This window comes from Argiope bruennichi, chromosome 5 (genome assembly GCF_947563725.1).
Source record: "Argiope bruennichi chromosome 5, qqArgBrue1.1, whole genome shotgun sequence".
Classification (NCBI taxonomy): domain Eukaryota; kingdom Metazoa; phylum Arthropoda; class Arachnida; order Araneae; family Araneidae; genus Argiope; species Argiope bruennichi.
The window spans coordinates 14,884,253-14,908,418 of NC_079155.1; the positions used below are offsets into that span (position 1 = coordinate 14,884,253).

The window sequence follows — 24,166 nt, forward strand, 5'->3', positions numbered from 1 at the left end:
ATTCTCTTTTACTGAAAATCAGAATGATAAAGTCTGGGAGAAATTTAGATTAAAACTAGAAAAAAAAAAATTACATTAATTTTAACATCTTCAAAAAAAAGTTAAAATTTGATTCCAATTTCAATCCTTACCATTTACTTTCATAAAGCAGTTTACAAGATACATTCTACAAAAGTTTTCTCCTTGTTTTAAATTTTATAACTTTATAAGTATTATTTCCCCTCTGGATACTTTTTAGATTAAATTGGCCCATTAAAATGTCAAGCATTAGTAAAGCACCTCTCAATAGCCTACAAGACAGTCAATGATTACGCGAAATTGACACAATATACATATACTGATGACGAGTTAAAGAAAAAATACCACAATGTTTAGCTTATAACATGAAAAAAGCAAATATTTTAGGGTGAATCAGAGTTTAACCTTCTTCTTCGCCAAGTTGCAATAACGTGCCAAAGCTGGCATCCTCTGTTTTCTCTAGACTGGCAAACCTATTTTCTTTCGCCTTTATTATGCACTATGATTGGACATCTGCTCCCTCACTTTTGAACATTTTGCAAAACACGGCACAAGACCGTTGTTGGCAATTTTTGAGAATTGCACCAAGCACGGGGTTAAACTATGGTCATGCCAAATTTTAATACTGTGTAACTCATTTAGAAGTTTTCACATATAACAGGCAATTTCTGAATTTATCTAAATGCAGGTTGAATTAGATAAATTTCATTTTATGCAGTAATTATTTTTAAAAAATTTAAATATACTTTCCTTCAACATTTTTGATTTAAAAGCAGGATTTATTAAAACTATAAATTCAAAAGTATATTCACAGATGAATTAATTTTATTATAATAATATATTTACAAATAATTGGAAAAAGATTTCAGTTAAAATGTCTTTTTAAAAGCAGACAAAGAAAATCATTTATGTATTCTCATGAATGAGATATTTTATTCATTGTCATAACAAGCTATGTTGTTCACAATTAAGAAATGGATTACATTATTTGCCATGAATAACAACTTAAAAAAACAAACAATTTAAATAGGTCTGAGCAATTTTCTAGATCTCGACATCAATATCACAGTAAGAAGTCAAGATTAGAAAAATATATTACACATGTAAAGAATGGAACTTTTGTCTACAAATGAAAAATAATATATTATCATATTTTACAAAAGTAGTTCTTGATGAAATTTATCATTATTTCATATCCTTTTACCAATTCTTTTTAAAACATTATTATCACAAACTACTTATCAACAGAAGTTCGGCTACATTTCAGTTCTAAGATATAGTAATTGTTGATTATCTACATAACAAAATACATCTATATACTTAATTATTCAAGTAATGCAGTGAAGTTAAATTCATTATATAGGTGTCAGTCATGTAAATAGCAACATAAGAATTAATACTTATATAATAGTAAGGCATTATGCGCTCATCAAAGCTCCCACTTCACCATGACTCAGGAAATGGTGCTCAAGGTCATTTGGACTAAAAAAGGTTTTGTCACACATTTCACAGGCATATTGCTTTTCGATTATGCAAGTACTGTAATGATCCTGCAAAGCTTCAAACTCATTAAAAATCTTACTGCAAGATTCACAAATATATTTCTCATCGATTACTTCATTATTGTGAGTAGCAGAATGTCTTCGGAGTAAGCTTTTAGATGTGAATGTTTTACCACAAACTTCACAAGCAAATGGTTTTTCACCAGTATGGGTTACATAATGCTGCTTCAAATGACCCTCTTGTGAAAAGGCTTTCTTACAAATGTCACAGACAAAGGGTTTTTCACCAGAATGAGTTAAATAATGCCTTTGTAATGTTGCATTATTTGCAAATCCTTTGTCACATATCTCACAAATGTGAGGCATTTCAGCATTATGGGATATATAATGTTCCCGTAAGTGACTCTCTTGAATGAAACCCTTGCCACAAATTTCACAGGAATGTGGCTTTTCCCCTGTATGGAGCAATGAATGTCGACGCAGAGCACTTTTATATGTAAAGCCTCTATTACATTCTTCACAACGGTGTGGTTTCTCACCAGTGTGGATAAAATAATGTTCTTTTAAATGATGCTCTTGAATAAATCCCTTGTTGCAATATTCACAGGTGTATGGTTTTTCACCTGTATGAGTCAAATAATGGCGATCCAATGTCGATTTATTGGTAAATCCTCTATTACACATCGTGCATACATGTGGTCGTTCTCCAGTGTGAATTAAATAGTGGCGAGCTAATAAAGTTTTATTTTTGAAACACTTATGGCATATATCACACTCAAATGCTTTACCACCAGTATGGGTCAAAAAGTGACCTTTAAACTGAACTTCATCAGCAAATCGTTTGTTACATTTAGGACACGCATATGGCTTTTCATCAGTATGCTGTAGTATGTGATGCTCTTTCAATTCTTCTTCAGTCATGTATCCTTCTTTGCATTCACCACAAACAAAAGGTTCTTCACCTGTATGGACTAAGTAATGCTCGACAAGATATTTCTTTCTCGTAAATCCTTTGTTACACACTGGACATACATGCGGTCTTTCTCCTGTGTGACTAAGCATATGCTGTTGCAGATTGTACTTTTTAGAAAAAACTTTACTACACATGTCGCATTTAAACAGCTTCGGTGGATTATGAGTCGTCTTATGCTTCCTTAATTCATTCTTTGTTTCAAAATTTTCGCCACATACATTGCAAAAGAAATAGTTATGCACACCTAACATAGGTATACATACATCCGATTCCATTTCAATTTGAATTTCTTCTGCGTCAGTGGCCATTAGGACTTCTTCAAAAGACATCATCGAGACTGGGTTAAAAAAAGAACGAAAACGAAATAATTTTTCTCGTGAATAATCAGGTTTATAATCGTGCAAATAGTAAACAACTCTTTCAACTCGTTTCGGTGTAAAACAAAATAATTATGCTATTTGAACAAAACACCAAACATGGCGGTCAAGAGGAGTTGAGAGAAAGGAAATTTCTGTTGCCACTTTATTTTCTCTGAAGTATTCAGCAAGAAAACAACTAATCAAAATACTTACTATAGCACCATTTACATTTATTCTCATTATTTTTTAATATTTATAGAATAATTTTAAATACATTAATCATAAATTATCTATTGGTTTAATACACTAATATCGATTAAAAAATTCAATTCTTAAACGTTATATAGAAATAAAGAAATCAATATCTCTATATTACATCTATTAATATCTATGTTTCACTTCGCTAATTTAGTAAACATAACATAGGAGCTTTGAACCTGAGTGCTCATGCATTTCCACGCCGTTATCATATGACAATGATATAATGTTAGAAAAACTAGATAAGAGATGGATAAATATGGCAAAACTGCGAGGATGAACCCTCTTTGCTATCATATCTACTCTAAATAAACTATGATTTACAGATGTGAATAAATTTTAAGCCATGACATCTTCAAAATTCAATACTTTTTTTCTTGGTTTGTTTGAATACTACACTCCCAAAATAGTATTAATCAAAAATATAAAAGTTGGTATTTTAAATCGATTTGTCCAACTTGCGATAATTAGCTACATAATTGGGTAAGTTTTTATGAAATGATAATTCTTGATACATTAAATTTCTCACTTTATATTAGACTATATTTTTATTTTAGCTCTTCAAAACGGACTTGATTCTTTGTTAGTTAAACATGGTGATACATTGTGAGTGACTAAACGAGTCGTTTGAATAAAAGGGAATGAATTTTTTAAAAGTATCCTATTATCTTGTAGTCTAGACTGTAGTTTTGTTCTAGAAGAAAAGTTCATCATCAAAATTATGTTATTGAAATAAGCGCTTTATTTAATAATTAATTTTTCTTTAATTCAATAGTAAAAAGTTTACTATTTAAAATTTACCATATACTTTTTGCGATTTGAATTAAAATGATTCCAGAAAGAAGTTTAAATTTTTTGGCAGTTTTCTTTATTATTGGAAATAAGATTTCAAAATAGATAGTACTGCAATTGAAATCTTTCAATCACTTTAAAGTACCAAATTTAAAATCTTTTAACTATGGATATAATTAAAGTTTTTCTTAATTATTTAATTAGTATTGGAACTCTTTATGCTAATTCAATTATTTTGAATGGAATAGCATTTTTTTTTCTATTGTTAAACTAATGCCTTTTTGTAAATCTATGAAGAAATTTAATTCTCTCATTTTAAGAAGTATTTAATTGTAATTGGCACGTGTGCTGCTATTTGATAATGTGCTGGTTTATTTAACTTCACATCTCTTATCTGTTTTTTTTTCCTCATATCTTATTTATTTATCAATATCCTTATCAAAAATTCATTCAGTATTTTGTTAATTAAAGCATTTACTGGATAAATAGTTGACAGTAATGCAGATTCAAAATTGAGCTTGCTTGGAATCTAAATGTAAATATGATCAGTTTATTAAATCCCCCCCCCCCCTCTTTGTAATGATTTGTCACAAAATAAGTTTAAAATATCAACCATTAAAAGCAATTAAAAAACTGATTAAAATTTGTTTTATAACTGATTAAAAAATTTAAGATATTGAATGTTCTTAAAATATATTGTAAATTTTTATGGCGTTTTCTTGAATATATAACATGTGGCATTACACTGATTTTTTAATTTTTCAATGTATATACTAAATTTACATAGGATTCAATTTTTCAAGTTTATTAAAATAAACTTTATAAAATATGTTAGAAGCATACATTTATTTTATTTATAACAATAAATATGCATTTAAATAGTAATATCTATGTAATTCTTAGGACTTATTTTAATTTTTATGTAATTGAGTACCACTCGATAGTTATCATTGGGTTGCTCTTGCATGTATTAGACTCTGCTATATTGGGCTCCATTCAGTGCAAATGTACATTTGTTCTACGTAGTGTATTCACAAACTAGGGAAAATTGATATATTCGTAGAAATAACCATGCGCTTATTTTTAATCCAAAATATAAAGGTTCAGTTTTGGATTAACATACATCTTTGTATTAAACTACTACTGCACTTGTACTAAACTACTAAAAACTACATCTATGATTAAATTAGTTTGTTTTCATGAAAGTTTATCCAGGGCCTTTGATAATCAATAAATATTTTATTTTTTTCAGTAAAAATTTATTATGGAATTTTTTGTTTCACAGGTATGCAATTATATATAACAAAGGTTATCAAGATTTTAGTACAATTGAAAGTTCTGTTACATCAAAAGTGAAAGGTATTGCTTATACAAACTATTCCGAAAGTGAGTTTAATGACCTTATACCAAATATAGATGTATATCGAAGGATTTGGGATACAGCAGATTATATTGTGCCTCCATCAGTAAGTAAGAACTTTTAATTACATAGGTATTTATTATTGTGCATTTAAAGCAAGTAAAACTGATTTCATTGCATAAATTTGTTTCTTTATTTAAATTGATGTAATTTTTCATTGAAACTAATTATTATTATTATTATTTCATCTTTTAACAGGAAAACAATGCATTTTTTGTTATCACAAATATTGTGATCACAGCCAATCAAACACAAGGACAATGCCCTGAGGTATATTATAAAGTTTTGAAATTGTTTCTGAAACTATTTATAACTTAGTTGCAGGCAGCAAAATTTCTAATCTAGTTATTAATATTCTTGTTAGCAATTGCTAAAAGAATAAGACAATTGAGATACTTTCCTGTGTATTATTAAAGTAATTTTCAAGATTTATTATTTATTTTTCATTTAAAAGAGGTTTCATATATGCATATTGAATCTATATATAGTTTAGTCAGTTGCAGATGTGTGCCATTAACCATACTTATATGGTGATTTATGTAAGTCACTATATAACTATGACTTTATTACTTATTCAAATAAGTAATTTATGCATTGTCCTATATTTATTTATTATGTTTATCTTTTTAGTATTAATGACTTAAGTTTCAATTTGATTATCTCGTAATTTATCTTTAGAGTTTATAAAAATGCCTGTGAAACAAGATTTTATGTTGAATAAGATTATGCGTAAAAGTTAAAGGTTTTCTAATAATATATACATTTCTCTTTCTGTTCACTCTTTCACTCCACATATCTATTGTTAAATGATTTAAAATAAATTATTCACTTCCTTGTTATATATTTCTATGGAAGTAATAAAAATAATACCTATGACACTGTCGTTTCATTTATAAAAACTTATTTTTTTACCTATTATACTTATATCCACAGATTAATTTCCTTATTCATATTATGAATTTATCAATGAAAATCAGTTACAGGTTGAACTAACTGAAATATTAATTATGCAAAATGTTAGTGGTTTTGAAATAAAAGAGAAAGTGATTTTGAAAGTAATTAATTTATATAAATTTAAAAATTTAACTGTTACTTATCAGATCTTATAAAAAAGTATGTTGAAAATAGTTTTTTATATTTTGATATGTATAAATTTTATTTTAAAAAGGTAAATAATGTCCAACAAAAATTATATGTGATGAGGAGGATTCTGGAAATTTCAGTAAATAAGAAACTATTGAAATATTATTGGATCCAAGACATAAATATGTATTACTGTTATTTAATTGTCGAATAAAAATTATAAATCAGAAAAATAAATATGTTGCTTATTGTTAAATATTATTTTCAAGCTTTGGTTAATGTTTCAATACAAAAGCATCTTTTCATGGTTAATGTTTTGCTACATTATCCTCTTAAATACTCTTCTTTTTAGTTTGCTTAAGCAATAATCAACTATTAGATATATCTGTTTGGACAAAGTGCTTTTTTGAGTGCAGTTTTTTGTGTGATTTAATTAATTATTTGTATTAAAAAATTCAATAATGTATAATATATTAGTACTATCAAAATATTGAAATAGAGTAAAATGATATATTTGAAAATAATAAAAATAAAAACTTCAACCTAAAAAAATAATTTGTTTCTCACGTCATTGCAGGTTGTTTTAAATTTAAATTTTATTTTGCTGCTGATTCTAAAAAAATAGAAGATTATAGCAATAAAAGTAAATCTTTGGTTATTGTATCCCGAGAGAAAAATTCAAATTTGACAATTGTCCAAATTTGTTTTAAATATCTTTTCTACTAATCTAGCAACTGCACTGTGTGCGACATCTGTGTATAAAAGTGATACTAAATCAATTTTCCATTTCCAGTTACATTATTCATGCAACATTATGGCTATCTTTTCCTTATTAATTACTTTTTATAAATTGAACATTTTGTGTTTTTGACCTAATTTTTTACCTTTTGTATAATTTTTTTCTTTATTTTTGAATGAAGAGTAAAATTTTTGTTAAATGTTTTTGATTCTTTTGTTTTCTTTAAATTAGTGTTTGAATTCAGTTTTTAAATTAAAAGATCAATGTACTAACTACTGCAAGTATGATTTTATAAAGAAATGAAAATGATTTTTGTTTTTACATTTTTTTTTAATATATTAATTTTTGTAGAAAACTAGGATATTTGATTTATTTTTCTAGGATCCAGAAGTTTCAAAATGTTCCTCTGATAGAAATTGTATACCAGGCACATCTATCATAACTGGAAATGGTATTTAGTATTTACTAGTTGTTTAAAAAATAATATTTGTATTATCTGTATCAATAATATTCAAATGTTCAGTTTTAACTTTAAGTTAAAATTTGTCCAAAATTTTAAGAGAATCTAAAACATACTGATCAGAATACAATTTGTATTAATTTTTTAAAAACAAAACATTCAGAATAAGTTGTAATATTTTTGTTTCAATCAACTACTTGCATCTTGATAAGTAGTAAAGTATGAGATGTTGCAATAATTTTTATTACTTTGTTATTAGTATTCTATGCCAGTGTTTATTTTACTAAAATTTTTAAAAAAAGAGACATTTTAGATATGATTTACAAATACTCTTATTTCTTTCTGAAAATAATAAGATTTTAATTTGAACACTGTATATAATTTTTCTGAAATACTTTTTTACTGTTGATGTATTTGAATAGAATAAAAATTGACTTTTCTATTTCTTGATATTTAAATTACATTTCCAATTTTAAACAAATTTTTAGATTCAGAAAACAATTATAGTTTCATTTAGTAAGAATTACTTAATGAAAAAATATTGATAAATTTAAATAAGTATATCAAAAAATATTTTTAATATTCATACTGTGAGATATTTTCAGTTAAAATTTATCCAGATGAATTAAAAATTTTTAGAAAATGCATTTCTTTCTGCAGATTATTATTATTATTATTCGCTAAATTATCTTTTGTTTAATCTTGCAAAAGAATATTTTTATAATATTCATTTCTTTTTATATCTATCTATCTAAATTCTTTTAAAGATGATTATCTGAATTCACTATATGCAAAAGATTTTTTACAAATAATATTTCAGTATTATAAATAGAAATATAAGAAAATAGTTGGTGAGGTCGCAAAAATAAAAAAAGTATCTTGTATAGTATATTTTATATAGTGACTAAATAACTTTTAAATGATTTAAATTATTTTAATTAAAAATTAGTGATTTTTTTAGTGACTAAATAACTTTTAAACTAGATAACTTTTATTGCATGGTATGGGGAAAAAAATCAATCAATAAAAAGAATTTTATTAAAATAGCAGAGATTATGTATTATTCTATTTCAATTAATATAATTTATTAGTTCAAAACTGATTTGGGGTCAGGGGAGAAAGGCATGTGATAACCTTTGTCAGATGTTATAATTTTGTGAGTAAAGTAATTTAATTCAATAGTATATTTATTTATAACTTAATTAATAATCATTTTACAAGTATATTTTAAATATTTTTTTTTATAGGATTGTAATAAGTTAAAATTAAGAATATTTTTAAAAATAATTTTTAAAGAGGATTATGTAACGTGTAAAATTATATGTTGTGTGTGTTTAATTCAGGATGTAAAACAAATGAAGTTTCTTGATCTTAGAAATCTGGCTGAAAAAAATGTGCCTTTGCATGTTCTGCGTAAATTATTACATATGAGTGAAAGTTTGATTTATAGGAACATTTTTTAAAAATCTGAATAAAAAGTATGGAAAAAAAAATAGATGCAAAAGTGGATAGAAAGGGGCTTTCTTATGATAGTCTCTAAACATAATGACACTGGAAGGCATTTTGCCAAGAATGTGGGTTTCATTATAATGGGGGGACTAAAATAGTGTCTGTTTAAGAGAGAGAGCTATTTTTTGAAAACATGTTTTCCTCAAGTACTTAAATTGTAGATTTTTTTACGTCATACATTTCCATACAATATTGATTCTCTGAAGTGAAAGAATTATTAGATTATGTAAGTGCTCTTTCATTTAAAACTTGAAAATAAGGTTATTAAACTAATTAAAAAAATTATGGATGTGTTTCAAAATTATATCACTTTTCTCCCATTATAAAACTTTTTACTCACTTATAATTACATAAAATTGTATGAAATATTTTTGAAATGCTATTATAATAAAGTATGTTACATACATTTGTAGTGTAGTTTAGTTATGATGTTGAAAAAGAATTGTAATTAATGATTAAAAAGTAAAGTTTTATTGAGGCTATATAAAGGTTAACATTCCTTTTACTAAAATGAAATTTTTATGCTGAAGACTTTTTCTTGCAATATACAATGTTTTTTTATTGAGCCTAACTTTTAAAAACTGCAACTTTTGTGTTCTAGGTGTTTATACTGGCAAATGTGTTACCTCTGATCAGAACAGCACATTGAAAGTCTGTGAAATTTATGGTTGGTGTCCTGTTGAAAGGGATATCAATCCATTGTAAGTTACTTCTATAAAACGTATTTTTTATTAAAAAGCTTTAAACTTTTATATTTAAAAATTCTCTAAGATTTGTTAATTTTTTTATTTTCTGTAATATAAAGAATATTTTTAAAGTAAATTAAGGTATATTGTTTAATTGTGGTGTGTTTTTCATTTTCCAAAACATTTAAATGTGTTAAAAGAAAGGCTGTATGTTTGAAATAATTATATTCATAATTTTTTTTCTTCATGTATGCATAAGGCTATAATTATTTTTATTACAATCTATGTAATTAAGGTATACAGCTTAGTACCCAAAACACAAATAATTTGAATTTTATATTTTTCAGCATGTAGTATTATTTTAATATTCTCTAAGCTTTCTGAAGCAAATAAATTTTGAATATACTTTTAATGTAGTTAAAGGTCTGCTTGCAGAATTAATGAATAAATGAATATTTTCATCTAATCATCTGTTTCTCTAAAAGGTATAAATATGATTTTTTTTTATAAATAAAATATTTAAAATATCACTTATATGTTTGAAAATAATGTAAAGAAATAAACCATAGCTGTTAAAAAATAATATTATTCTGTTATTCTTCAATATTTTCCTACCTGTGAGACATGTTTAAGGTGTGAAAATCTTTTAAACAAAGGATTATGAAATTTTCTTGGATTAATCTCTAGATTATAAATAAAAAACAACGAGTTTTATATTCTGAAAAATTTTACTAGCTTAAGTATAAAATCATGCCAAATTAAAATCTTCAATATATATATTTTTTATTTTTGCTACATTTTGTTAATTTTTATATGAAAAGATGCATTTTAAATGCATCTTTTCATATAAAAATGTGTTCTGTTCAAAAGCATTTAAAAATTATGTATTTTATGCTAATTAAAAAAATGCCTTATCTTATTTCTGCATTTCTGAGCTTTGTGAAGCATTAATTGTAACAAAATCCATAACTGTGTATTTTTCTATCTTAAAAAAGTTTAACCTTTTTCTTCCTAGGAAAGATAATAGAGCTCTGTTGTCTTCCACCAAAAATTTTACTGTTTTAATCAAGAATTTTGTAGATTTTCCCAAATTTAAAATTAGAAGGTAAGAAAGCTGTCTTTTTAAACACATATACATTTAGTGTAAAATATATACATGAATTACTATATTAAAAAGTTACTAAATTAGTTGTAAGATCTTTTAGGTTAATTCAATAATGCTAAAAAAATTTTATCTTTCACTAATTTACAAAATATTTTAATATTTATTTTGTTTGACAAAAATAGGATAAAAGTTATGTAGATTGTTTAAAAGTTTTATTGTCATATCACATATCTAATGATTTTTTGATAATGCTTTAATAAGAAAGAAAAATCTTTTTTTTTTTTTTTCCTTCAACTAAATCTCATAATTTTGTCAAGCATAAAATTGAGTATAAATTGTTCATCATAGCAACTGAGTAGGTCTTCTAAGGTACATTAATTTATGAAGGATCAAACGTTGGATTTTTTCCAATAATAATAATAATAATAAAACATTAAATTATTTGTGGTAAAATAGATGATTAGTTTGAGGTTAGTAAAATAGATTAGTAGTAGTTAGTAAAATAGATGATTAGTTAATAGAAGATGTTTAGTTTTTAGAAAGCAAAATAAAGACTGTCTAATGAATAGGAATTTTGTAATATTCTACATTTGACGCACATTTTTAGAATTTCATGCTGCTACAAAGCAATAATTACAACAATTTTCATGAAGTAATATAAAATATTAAATGTAAATATTTTTTCCCCTTATGTCTTAATATTTTGCATCAGTATTTTGGTGTACTTTATTATACTGTCAATTATAGTAAAATGCACTTTATTTATTTATTCATTTATTGTATTAATTATCAAGTATTTTAATTAATTTTTAAAAATTATGATAGAAAATATTATATATATTATTGCATATTTAAAAATTGTTTCTTTTCTTTACAAAGAGTACATTTATTTTACAAATTATTTGTACATTTTTATGAAATATAAGGCATATTAGGCTTGGCATTAGAAAATGCTCCAACCTTTACAAAAATTCCATGCTAGTGAAATCTCATCCTGTGTGAGCACTTTTCTCCATGTGAATCCGTCCCTTAGGGTGTAAAATTGTATAGGGTTTATAATATTTATTCTTACTTCTGTAGAATTTGTTGTTCTGTATAACTGTACATAATTTAACTTTAGTCTTATCTAAACTTTTGATTGCATATTTGATATATTTGTTGTTGTTTTGGACATATTTGCTAGATATGTACAATAAAACAACAAATAGATCAAATAAATTTGGTTGACAATAAAAATACATTTATTTCAAAATAGAACTATATATTTTTATTATGTATTTAAAATATTATTTATTAAGTATATTCTTTTTTTTTTACCAATTTTATCTTATATTATAAATTTAATGCTTTTAATTTTTAATTATCTTTCTCTATCTATCTATCTATATATATATATATATATATATATATAATTGGAAAAGGAAGGAGTAAAAGTAATTGGAAAAGGAACTTCTCAAAACGTTCTTCACTATCATTTGTATTATGAAGTTCTGTGGTTGTGAAAATATAGCATTTCTAACTTAAGGCACTTTGTATTTAATGATGACTCTCAGTGTTTAATTTTTTATTTCTTTTCTTTCATAATGTTCAGTTAAAGGCTGATTGATTTTTTGTTATTTTTTAGGAGAAACATTCCTGATTATTATGATGATAAGTACTTAAAACATTGCAATTATCATCCTGTCGATGATCCTCTCTGCCCAATATTTGTATTAAAAGATATTGTTCCTGGAAATTATGATGAAATTGCTGTAAAGGTATATTTAATTATATTTTATATATTCAATTACAGTTGCATTTTCATATATCGAAATTGATATTATTATAAAAAAAATGAGTCAATGCCATATATATTTATGTTTCATGATGAACCAATTGATTTAAATTTATTTATCATGATCAATTGTGCATTGTGATTGAATTGCAGTGCAGGCATTCATTTATAATTCTATTAATTCAGTTTAATGCTGAGATTGTGGTTTTTTTTAATTGTTATTTATCTAAGCATTAAATATTTTTAAACTTTATTATAGATATATATAATATTTTTATACTATAATAGATAGAGTATTCAATAACCTTTACAAAATTATGGTGTTCCACTGATGTAAATATCATGTATTGGTACCCCTTTACCCACAATGTAAGTATATAAGTATTTTTTTTTTCAACGCATATAAAATGTAATAAAAGATTAAAAAATTATGGGGACAGTTAAAAAAGTAGATGGCACAGTTGTTCATATCACTTAAGTTTGTTAGATTCTAGGAAATTAAGTGTGAAAATTCAAGGTAAAAATTAAAAGAAAATCTGTGAATTGAAATTACCCATCCAAAATAAAAGAGGTTTCAAATCTCATTGGAACTTGGCTCTCTACAAATGGTGATGACAAGATTGTCCCAACATTCATCAGAATCAACCAAAACACAATGTAAAAAAGAATGAAAGAAAGAAGAAGGGAAAAAAAGGGGGGGGGGGGAGAAGAATTGACACTCACACTCAGTTCCAGTGTTTTTGGTTATCTTTCCATTTACAGTAGACTCCCGATTATCCGCGGGCGGGTTATCCGCGCCTGCTGCACAAAGTTTTTTTTTTTTTGACTGATTTTTTCAAAAAAGTGCAGTTTTACAGTTATGCTTTTGTAATTACATAATACATTAGAGTATTAAAACAGTACATACGTATTAATTTTTCTGTGTATCCTTGACGCCTCTCGTAAGTACAAAGCACTTTTCTGTTTTCATTAACAAAATGCATTTTAGGTTAGTTTTGAGTGATATACTAAAATATTAAGCGTTAGTTAAACATCTTGCTGTTTATTTTACGTTTTATTGTACATAAAAAGATTTTTCAAAGTTGGAATGACTGTTTTCTCTTTTGCTATACCCGTTTTTAGCTTTTTTCGGATTATCCGCGATTTTTGTTATCCGCGGTGGCCGCGCCACCCAATTCCGCGGATAATCGGGAGTGTACTGTACTTTCTTTTTTATTGTGTTCCAGATGGTAACCAAATAACATGCCCATATTTTTAAATATATGTTTTATAATATAATACATAACTATGTGTGTATTGTTATTTTAAATATATAATAAAACATAATATACATTATTTTTAAATAAATTTTTGCATCATAGGGTGCAGCAATGGCAATAATAATTGACTGGCAGTGTGATTTTGACTACTCAGAATCTAAATGTTATCCTAAATATCAGTTTAGGAGACTAGATGAAAATTCTCCAATTTCTCCGGGATTAAACTTCAGGTATTCAATTCTTCTGCAATTGAGAAAAAGTTTATTCACTTAATCATCTTTACAGTGGTATTTTACATTTTAATAAATTATTGCTGTTTGCGATATATTTGTACAATGGCAGCATTAATTATAATAGTATTCCCTTTAAAAAAGAATTGAAAGATTTTTGCCTTAATCTTCAGACAATCAGTATTTCCTGTCAATTATATAATCTCGTTTAAATTGGAAGCTTATTAATTTGTTTTCCCCTAAAATATTTATTTTGTTTATTAAGTATTCATTATTTATAGATCTAAAGATACATGGTTTAGTTTCAATTTAGTTTGAGAATTTTTATTGCAAAAATTTTTTTTCACATTAATTTCCACTCTGCATCGGTGTTTTTAATTTGAAAAGAAAGATAGACTTTATATGTAAGGAGAAAAAAATGATTATACAATTAATTCTGCATTTTAAAAGTCAGATTATTTGAGGATTTAATCTCCTAATGATATTTTAAATATACCGCTTTTGGTACAGAGCTTTTGTTTGGTGTCTTTTAAGAGTTCATGTATACATTTAAGATAAGGGTAGGTAAATAATTTACATTGATGAACCATTATTGTTAAATCATTCAAATGTCATATTGTTTGTTTTATCGTATATACATTCTGAAACGACTTACTTAGATTTTTCTAATCTTAATATATATAAATTACGTGTCACTTTGTTTGTCCGCAATGGACTCCTAAACTACTTAACCGATTTTAACCAAATTTGCACACCGTGTGCAGTTTGATCTAACTTAAAAGATAGAATAGCTTACATCTCAATTTATAGCCGCAATATTATTTTATTGCAAATTTATTAATTAAAAACTAACTTTCCCACCAAAAAAATCTTCATTTTCCCCACTGCCAAATGAGTAAGGTTTGAGTTTTTTCCCAACAGTAATCAGGCTAGGCTTAAGATTTTTCGGCGGATTATTTCAAATGATTCTGTTTATTTTCTTAATGTTTGATGCATTTAAAACTAAACATTGTTAATTAATCGGTCTTTCAGATTCATTCTGAAGTACTTTTGAATTAAAATAAAACAGAATAAAGGGAATTAAAAATTTCTAATCTGCATAGCGTTACCTCAACTGGCGTAGAAAAACTCACGCATTTGCGTAACCGTAACTGGCGTTGAAAATTCACGCATGAGCATTGTGTACTGATTGTTGACATGACAACCGTTATCAATGGATGATTTAAATTATTTTTAGGTTAGTTGCATGTTTTGTAATTAAATTGTATTTATGTTAGTTATATATTTTTTGTATAAGCTTATAGTTTTAAGTACATCGTTTTTTTTTTTTTTAACCTGTTTTCAACCGATTATTTTAAACGATTCGCTTTATTTTCTTAGTGTTTGATGCATTTAAAATTAAACATTGTTAATTAATCGTTCTGGTCATAATGAATCTGAGAATATTTTGTTGACAAATTCTTGAAATATTACATAAATTAGGAAAGATATTTTTTTAGTGCCCATAAAGTTTAAACGCTCAGTGACTGTTTTCAGTAATCATATTACAAAAAAATACTTTGTTTCAGTAAAAAATATTATTACGTTATGACTGAAGGCGTTTATAATATTATGAGAGAATTATATGACTATCAAAATTTGAAGTTTTAAAATATTTTGATGAAGAAGCTATTAAAGTAGGAATTGCATAAAACATTTAATTATTAAAATTTTAATGAACATTAAGATTGGCGAACCAGCTGGTCGCCAAAGGCGGCTAGTTTTATATAGATTGAAAATGTATTATATAAAGAATATACGAAAGCTTTCTATATATAGATTTCATTGTTTTCAAATTTCTTTTAGCAAAGGGGCTTGTTGCAAAAATAATATAAGCCAGTCCGCATTGGTGACTAACTAGTTAAATATTATGAGATAAAATTTTGTCTTATGAGACATGAATAATGTAAAGATTAAAATCTCACAGTTGTATTACTTTAAAACTTTGAAATTATATATTTTTTCATTATAGCAATAACAACAAAAATTCATAATGGTAAAAAATATTTTTATATATCTGTTGAAATGAGATGGAAAAATTGTATGACAATTTAATTTAAAAATATTTTTTTTGAAATTTTAAGATTGTAAGATATAGAAGATTTGTTCAAGGTATATAGTTGGAAAAGCTTTAAAAATTTGCTTACTTTTTTTATTTTATGGATATTTTAGTTAACTTTGGACTTTGATAGTTTTCTCGCATTTTGAGGAACGTTTATAAATATTCATTAAGAGCAACATGTGAAACTAGAAATGAAAATCAGTGAAAAACACTGCAATAAAAAATTGTTTTATTAAGTTTCAAACTTTTAAAATTTTTATTATGTGAACTATTAACTATATTAGCTAGTTTTTAAAAAATAAATTGTAGTGAGTCTATTTGTTTGTTTCAAAAGTTTTCTATTACGTTATTTTTATTAAAAAGCAATGGAGGAACATTTGATTGTTATTTGTACAATGCAATTTTGCTTTTGAACTGTAGGTATGCTCATTATTATGGAAATTCTGAACGAACTCTCTATAAAGCATATGGCATCAAGTTCATTGTAATGACTCAGGGAAGAGGTGGAAAATTCAGCATCGTTCCTTTGCTTTTGAATATTGGGTCTGGTCTCGGGCTTTTAGCTGTGGTAAGTAAAATAATGCATAAAACAAAAAACTCATACTTTTTTTTTTTTTTGTTTCCTTCAAGATAATTTTTGCTGTATTAAGCAATTTAATTTTTTTTAACTTTTAGTACTCCACTGACATCATTAGGTTGCATGTATACCTTAAGCTTAAAGCATTTTTAGTGGTACAACAAACATTTAGGAGAATATATTTTTATTCAATCTGAACAACGACTTACTGAGGTTATGACTACCAATTTTGTTTGTTAATCAAAGTAATTTCATAGTCTTTTAAGAAGTTTAACTTCTGAATGCAACCAACCAAACATTATTTTAAACATCAAATTAATTTTTGGACGACAATAAAGAGCATTAAAAGTTAATACTTGTAGGTTTAATTTTTTTTTTTTTTTAATATTAAGGAACTTATTTTTTATGCAGAGTGTAACAGTGTATGGCATGTATTTTGATGTCATTCACAAATGGATATCATATAATGAATGCTTTTAAAAATTAAATATAGATATAAAGAATTTGTAGAAAAACTTGCTGATGCCTGTTACTTTTTTATTTTAATTTAGATTTTGTCATAATGAAGGTATTTGAATATGTTAAGCAAGGAAGGGGTGGACAACTTACTATGGTTAAGATATTTTGATAATATATTTTGATTGTTAAATTTTCTTTTCAAAAGAGAAAAGTTGTGCATTTTTTACTATAATTTTAATTTCATATTCTTTAAAAGTTTAGCAAACCTGAAAAGCCCAAAATAAGTCAAAGTTCAAAAATTTCACTTATTGTTATTTTTTTATTTATAAAATACAGAAATGCTGAGTGCAAAATTGTTGTTATTGTCTGTTTAAGCATTTTACTTAAAAGAAAGAAAGAAATGGCAAATAAAATGAATAAAAATTATAATTGAATAGTGAAAATTCTTTTTTGATATATATAATATAATTTATCCAAATATTTGCTAAAAATCTTTATACAATTTCGTTTAATCTTTTTCAAGAGTATGTGGCTATTTCAGAATATCAAATTATTTTCATTTATTCTAAACATAGTAATAAAATTTTATTATTGTAGTTTCAGAAGTTAAATAAATTTTTCAATGCACTAATATATTTTTACTTATAAGTTTTTGGTAATAGTATAAACTATAATACCATTACACTTAATCTATTATCATTAATTCAAGTGATATTAATAAAATTTTAAATTGAATAAAAGAAATATTTTAATGATCTTGATAATTCTGTTTAATACTATTGTTCCTTTTTTTTCAGGCTACAATTTTGTGTGACATAGTTGTGCTGTACATTGTCAAGAAAAAGTATCTTTATAAATCTGTGAAGTACCAAAGTGTCGCTGAAGGAACTGAAAATGTTAGAGAAGGTTTCTTTTATATTTTTACTATTTTTATGTAAAACAAATTTCCATTGTCAATAGAAATATTATTGTTTAAAAGCTGAAAAAGTCAATACATTCTACTTACTTTCATATTATTTCAATTTATTTCATAGGGAAGTTAAATATTTTTAAAATGTGCTTTTCCCTCCTTTATGTTTAGATAATACCTGATATAATTTTATTTCAATCTTCACCCTTTAATACTTGATATTTAGAAAGAAATTTAGATTCGCTTTTAATACTTGATAATTTAGAAAGAAATTTTTATTAGATAGCAATCAAAATATCAATTTTTTTTTAAAAAGGCATTATAATAGTTTTGTCAATCTATATGCAATTTTGTTAAATGATAATCTGCTGAAGGGCTGGTGGGGGGAGAAGTAAATGAAAATCTTACTTAGGTGTAATGGCTTTTTTAGCTAAAAAATCAAAATGATATTAATTTATGATCTATTAAGCAAATTTACATTTTGTTTTATATTATGAGATCTTATTTAATTAAAGCTATTTTTAGAATATTTGTGTAAAAATAGTTTTAATTTTATGGTATTATATATTCTTATTGTATGGTCTTTAACCTTTTCTGCATGAATAGTAAAAATGCTAAATGGGCAGATTTTCTTTTTGCCTTCAGGTTGGTACAATTGTTATATAAGTAAAGTATTAGGATTTTACTTTCCCTTATTTAATTCTTTGAGGGGTAGGAGAAATTTATCCCATCTTTATTTTTTTAACTTTTTTTTTACTATAAGAAGTATTTTAACAGATATTGGAATGTTTCCCATATTTAATTTTAATTGGAATATTTGAAAAATAGTTTTATTTTCATGTTTTTTCAGATCATGAAATTTTTTTTTTCATATGTAATGCAGAAAACGGTTTTTTAAACATATTTTAAATAAATAAATTATATATAATATATAAATACAATATAAATATTTTAAATAAATAAATTTTAAAATATTTGCTGCTAAAGAAATCTGAAGCTTCAATGAAGCTAATTCATTCAACAAAAATGCAATTTCCTTATTACTTATTGAAATTGAAATATTTGGATCAAATTTGTTCACACTGTCTCTTATAGCTTGTTGGCTAGTAAAGGGCAGCACAAAAATCTGTGGATTTGTAGTTTTTATTTTCATAGGACATTATTATTAATTTAGATTAATTTATTCATATAATTTTTTATTGGATATTCCATAAATTTCTATTAACTTATATTTTAAAATCATGGCATGTATGATGAAATTAATATTTATATATATTTTATGGCACAATAAAATGAAACAAATTTAATTCTTAGACTTCTTAATTTAAATGGAATTGCTAAAATAAGGTATTCCTATTTTTGCACCTTCTCAGCTTATTCCAAACTATGCTGTTAGCTTTTCTTTTCCTTCTACTTTAAAAAAATAAAAATAAAATTTACTTTGTTTTCTTGAAATATCTGAACATCTTTTCAGTTTTTCATTATTTTGAAAATTTACCCCATCTTTCTCATGGCATATTAGGCTTAGTATATGTGAGTTGTAGAATGCATTCAAGGGAATTGTCTTATTACTTTTCTTTGTAGTAGTTAATTTACAACTGAGAGGGGGCTATTTTAAGTGATTGCTGAGGAAAATGTCCACTAATGGGATCTGGTTCTTTGTCAAAACTCATTAATTATAATCAAATGTATTGAAAAGGAGAAAACCCTGGAAGAATGGGTAAAAATTTATTCATGGAATGTGGCCAGCTTTTTTTTCTTTTTAAGTCTGTATAAGAAGAGGGCATTTATCAAAATACTATAGTAGAATGTCAGATTTGAGAGTTGATTATGGAAAAATCTTTCTATTATCATCACAGTTACACATATTTTCCAAATATCTCTAGAAAATGAGCTAGGAAACAAGTTTCATATTCCCAGTGTAAACAAGATGTAAGAAGTGGCAGTTTGCAACATGGAAGGTCTTCAAGGAATTTGAGGAGCACTGGGGCATATTTATCACAATCTTTTATGAGAAAAACTACAATAAATTATCATTGAAATATATACTTTAAAAAAAGTAAATAAAGGATTTAGGTATATTTAATAATGAACATTTTAGTTATTAGCTTATAAACAAGCTTTTATTATGATTCTTGGTTTAAACTAGTTAAATTACCTTGTATTTGCACCAGAGAGTTTGGTGTTAATTATTTATCTAAATTTAGTACAAACGAAATGAAGATAATTTTTTATTATGAACTAATCCTTATAATTCTTTAGATTTCTGAATTAATTTATTCTCTTTACTGTGCAGTCGTTAGGCACACTTAAAATTTAGTTTTTCTATTTGATTTGTACTGTTCCTTGTATACATATCTAAGGATACCTGATATTTCCAAGATTCTGGATATTTTAATAATTATGAGTATAATAAATTACTTTTTTGAATTTTTTTCAAAAATTAAATGCGATACCAAATATAACCATTTTGATGCTAAGTGTTGTAGCATAACAAACTTAAATGAAGTTCTATCTATCTGATTGGCAACCTATTTCTATAGAGACCTCAAAAAGTGGTGATTTTTAGCAGGAAAAGTTTTCATGGCAGATAGACAATATAGACACATTTTCTTAAGCCCTATTCTAAATTATGTACTTTGCTAAAAACTAATATATTATGTAACCAAAGCATTAAAAATAAATATCTATGTTTTTATATGTGGTATGTCAATATGGCCTCAGATGGTTCTTGTGTTGTTCAGTGGTTCATTACATTTGGTCTCTGCCCCATTTACAGATTTAACATGAACATGAATATTTTGTGCAACTTGCTTTTGTCCTAACAACTTTCATACAATCTTTGGTTGGCCACCATAAGTTTTTTTTTTTTTTTGGGGGGGGGGGGGGGTCCTAATGTTTTTATGTATCTCTTTTAAGCAGACAGAAGGATGAATTTTTTGGATGCCACAATATTGCCAGCATCTAACAAGGCTTTTTGTACTTTTCTGCCTTAAATCGATAAAAATTCTCCATTTGTAATTTCTCTCCATAACTCCTTTAATAACTTTGTTTTGTCGCCATTGGAACCCTTAATTGGAATCATTTTTCCCAGCAGACCTTATTGTAATACAAACATTACACTATCCATATAGTAGTTGTAGTTTTTTTGATCTCCTGGTTTTATTCCAGGATAAACACAGTCTGTTTTTTTTTTTTTTTTTTTTTTTACCTTTGTTTTTTGCATCACTTAAATACTTGTTTCTTTGCATTGTTTAAAAAATATATTAAAATACAAGGTAAATTGCTGAAGTTGTTTGTTTCTAGGCAAACAATAAAATATTTTACTCTTATCTTAAAATATCTTATTACAAAAATAAAAGCATATCTTTTTTGAATTACATTTGTTGTTGCTATGGGCACTTTACATCAGCTCAGTGTTATCTATTTCATCTATCTACAAGTCTAATGTTAGTGGAAAATCTTTTTATTCAATAATATCTTGAAACACCAATGCATTGGCAAAATGTACTGTGAAAATTAGCAACCGGAGCTTTTATTAAACATTGAACAAGGAGAGGATGATTAAGCTGCTTAGGCTTAAACAGTTAATATAAAAATAGTGCGAACATAAATGTGAAATCGCCCTTGATCATTTTAATTATTCTTAGTATTTGTTTTATTTCAATGAAAGTAATTAGCACAAAAATTATTAAAAGAAGAGACTGTAAACATTTTCTTTTGTCTTAATATAATTTATTAGTAATTCTAATGTTTCCCCATTTTTTATGCTACTAGTTGCTGAAAATCATTTTGCATATCCTTTCTTATTTGTTTTATTAGTTTTATCTTCCAATTTAATGATGAACTGCGGGTTGGTAGGGATGGATCAAGTTATTTTAAATTAGAGATCAAATGAGAAGATCAGCACATGAGATGCAAAATATCATACCTTTTATTACTGAAGAAATTTTGCCACTATTAGATTTGCAGTACATTTGTGTACACATTGCATATATTCAATGAGTAATCCATTCCCTCCCAAATCCTGGGGTTTTCAGCACTAAGTTATTAATCTATTTTCTTAACTTGCATCAGCTTATGTATGTATACATCTTTATTTGACATAAACTATCTATTTAAAGAATATGTTGAATACTTTCTTTTTCTACACAAGATGCCAAATTTTTGCTTTTTTTTTACTTCCATTAAAAGCTTTTTTGTTCATAAAAAATTGCATTATTAATTAATACTCGCATTTTTTTCTTTGCAGAACAATCTACAATCTATTAAAAAGGCAGGAGCTGAATAATATGAAGTTCATCGTTCAAATAATCTCTTTGAATTATGTGCCTTATTTTGAAACACAAAGTTTGAAGCCAGATTTATGACTTAACACACTCTTTTAATTAATTATAAATTATTGCAATTATCAATTTTTTTTATAGATTTGTGGAATTAGCACACAAAATCATTTAATATGTTCTGAAAGGTATTTTAAATTATACCTTTGATTAAATTTATTTTTAACATCAAACAACTACAGAATATGTTAAATTATATTTCATTTCATTTTTTTATGTAATAAGGCAACAACAACAACAAAAAAACATAATACAACATCACATCAAAATAAGTGTACTTAATATATTGCATTTAAATAATTTGAAAAATATTAAGACTTGGCATACTTCATAATATCTTTCAAAGATATTTGATTATCATTTGCTGTGATAACTTTAGTGATTTTTTTAAATAATCAAAGGCTTTTTGATACTTAATATCTCTCAAGGATAATAAATATTTTTCAGTATTATGAACGATAATTGTTATTTTATATTTTTGTACTCTACTATAGTATTAAAATGGAATGTTGTATTAATATTGAAATAAAATTTTCTTAATGATGTATTTTTAACTGTGATAGTATATTTATTAAATGTAGATTTTCCATCGTGAATAAAGCTCAATTTTATGTTCTTTTTTAGAGAACTGAGAAATAGTCACATTTTTTTTCATTATTTGGGGAGTGCTGTATTGTTATGCAAAGTTATTTTTAATGTCATGTTTTTGTTATTTGTATAATATGTCATACCCACCTTAAATGAGCACTTTTGAAAACTTTTAATTATGAGATTATTATTTTAAGATTGTTAGATCGTATTTTAAATTTATTTAATCTTGTTGATTTTCATGTTTAATTTTTGAATTTATGTAATCAACGAATATGTCTTTTGCAGTTTGATTTTCTAGTCATTCATTTAAGAAACTTTTCTTTTGTTAGTGTATTACAGTGCTTTTATTTTAAAGTTCTTGGTTTATACTATACATTGAAATTTTCAAGAGCTAACTAAAAGCATGTGTGCTTTTCTCCCAAAATGTTTTATGATATTGTGTGTTTTGTTGATGTTTTTGTATAATCTGGTTAATAATGAGTGCCATTAAACTTATTTGGAAAATTTTTGTTCTTGCAGTATTGTTTTTGTAGAACTTCATGCTTTCTCTTAACCCTCATTTTATTTTATGATTATACTTATTTTTACTTAGATGAAAATGTGGTAATAACTTTTCTATTGGGATGGGACCAGCTGCAATATGCTAAGATCTAATACCTATATTTGACTTCTATTTATACTAAGTCGTTGCCAACATTTGGCTACAATGTAGTGCTTGGTAACAATTATTATATTATATTTTAGCTTGTCAGTTTATTAGATTATATGCATATAATATAAATTTTAGTTTGTCCAGGCTGGATGCCATGCTATGCGATAAGCATCATTTGACATTCCCATTAAAATTATTAATAATTTAAATCTTCATTTACTATCTCTAAGCCCTTCTTTTTTAAATAATAATTTGATAAATTAATTAAAATATTAGCATACATTATCAAAAGCAATTTAAAATACATAGTTTAAAGACATAGCCCTAAAGTTTTTGTCTAGTTGTGGTGCAGTTTATCCAGAAAAT

The 24,166-nt window shown here is 25.5% G+C and overlaps 2 protein-coding genes across 3 annotated transcripts; one reads left to right on the forward strand and one right to left on the reverse strand.

Moving 5' to 3' along the window:
- Nucleotides 1-945: 945 nt before the first annotated feature.
- On the reverse strand, nt 946-2,995 carry LOC129969701 (gastrula zinc finger protein XlCGF26.1-like). Its single transcript, XM_056084388.1, has one exon. The coding sequence runs from the start codon at nt 2,823-2,825 to the stop codon at nt 1,437-1,439; it is 1,389 nt and encodes a 462-aa protein (XP_055940363.1). The 5' UTR covers nt 2,826-2,995; the 3' UTR covers nt 946-1,436.
- Nucleotides 2,996-3,258: 263 nt separating this feature from the next.
- On the forward strand, nt 3,259-23,656 carry LOC129968782 (P2X purinoceptor 4-like). 2 transcript variants are annotated; one of them, XM_056083028.1, is made up of 11 exons: nt 3,259-3,593; nt 5,188-5,368; nt 5,521-5,592; nt 7,526-7,595; nt 9,715-9,814; nt 10,815-10,904; nt 12,529-12,661; nt 14,040-14,167; nt 16,689-16,836; nt 18,102-18,210; nt 22,467-23,656. In XM_056083028.1, the coding sequence occupies exons 1-11, from the start codon at nt 3,457-3,459 to the stop codon at nt 22,484-22,486; spliced, it is 1,188 nt and encodes a 395-aa protein (XP_055939003.1). In that variant the 5' UTR covers nt 3,259-3,456; the 3' UTR covers nt 22,487-23,656. The 2 variants fall into 2 exon arrangements, with proteins under 2 accessions (XP_055939003.1, XP_055939001.1); XM_056083026.1 differs by having other exon boundaries at nt 3,260-3,593; nt 18,102-18,200.
- The last annotated feature ends 510 nt before the right edge of the window (nt 23,657-24,166 follow it).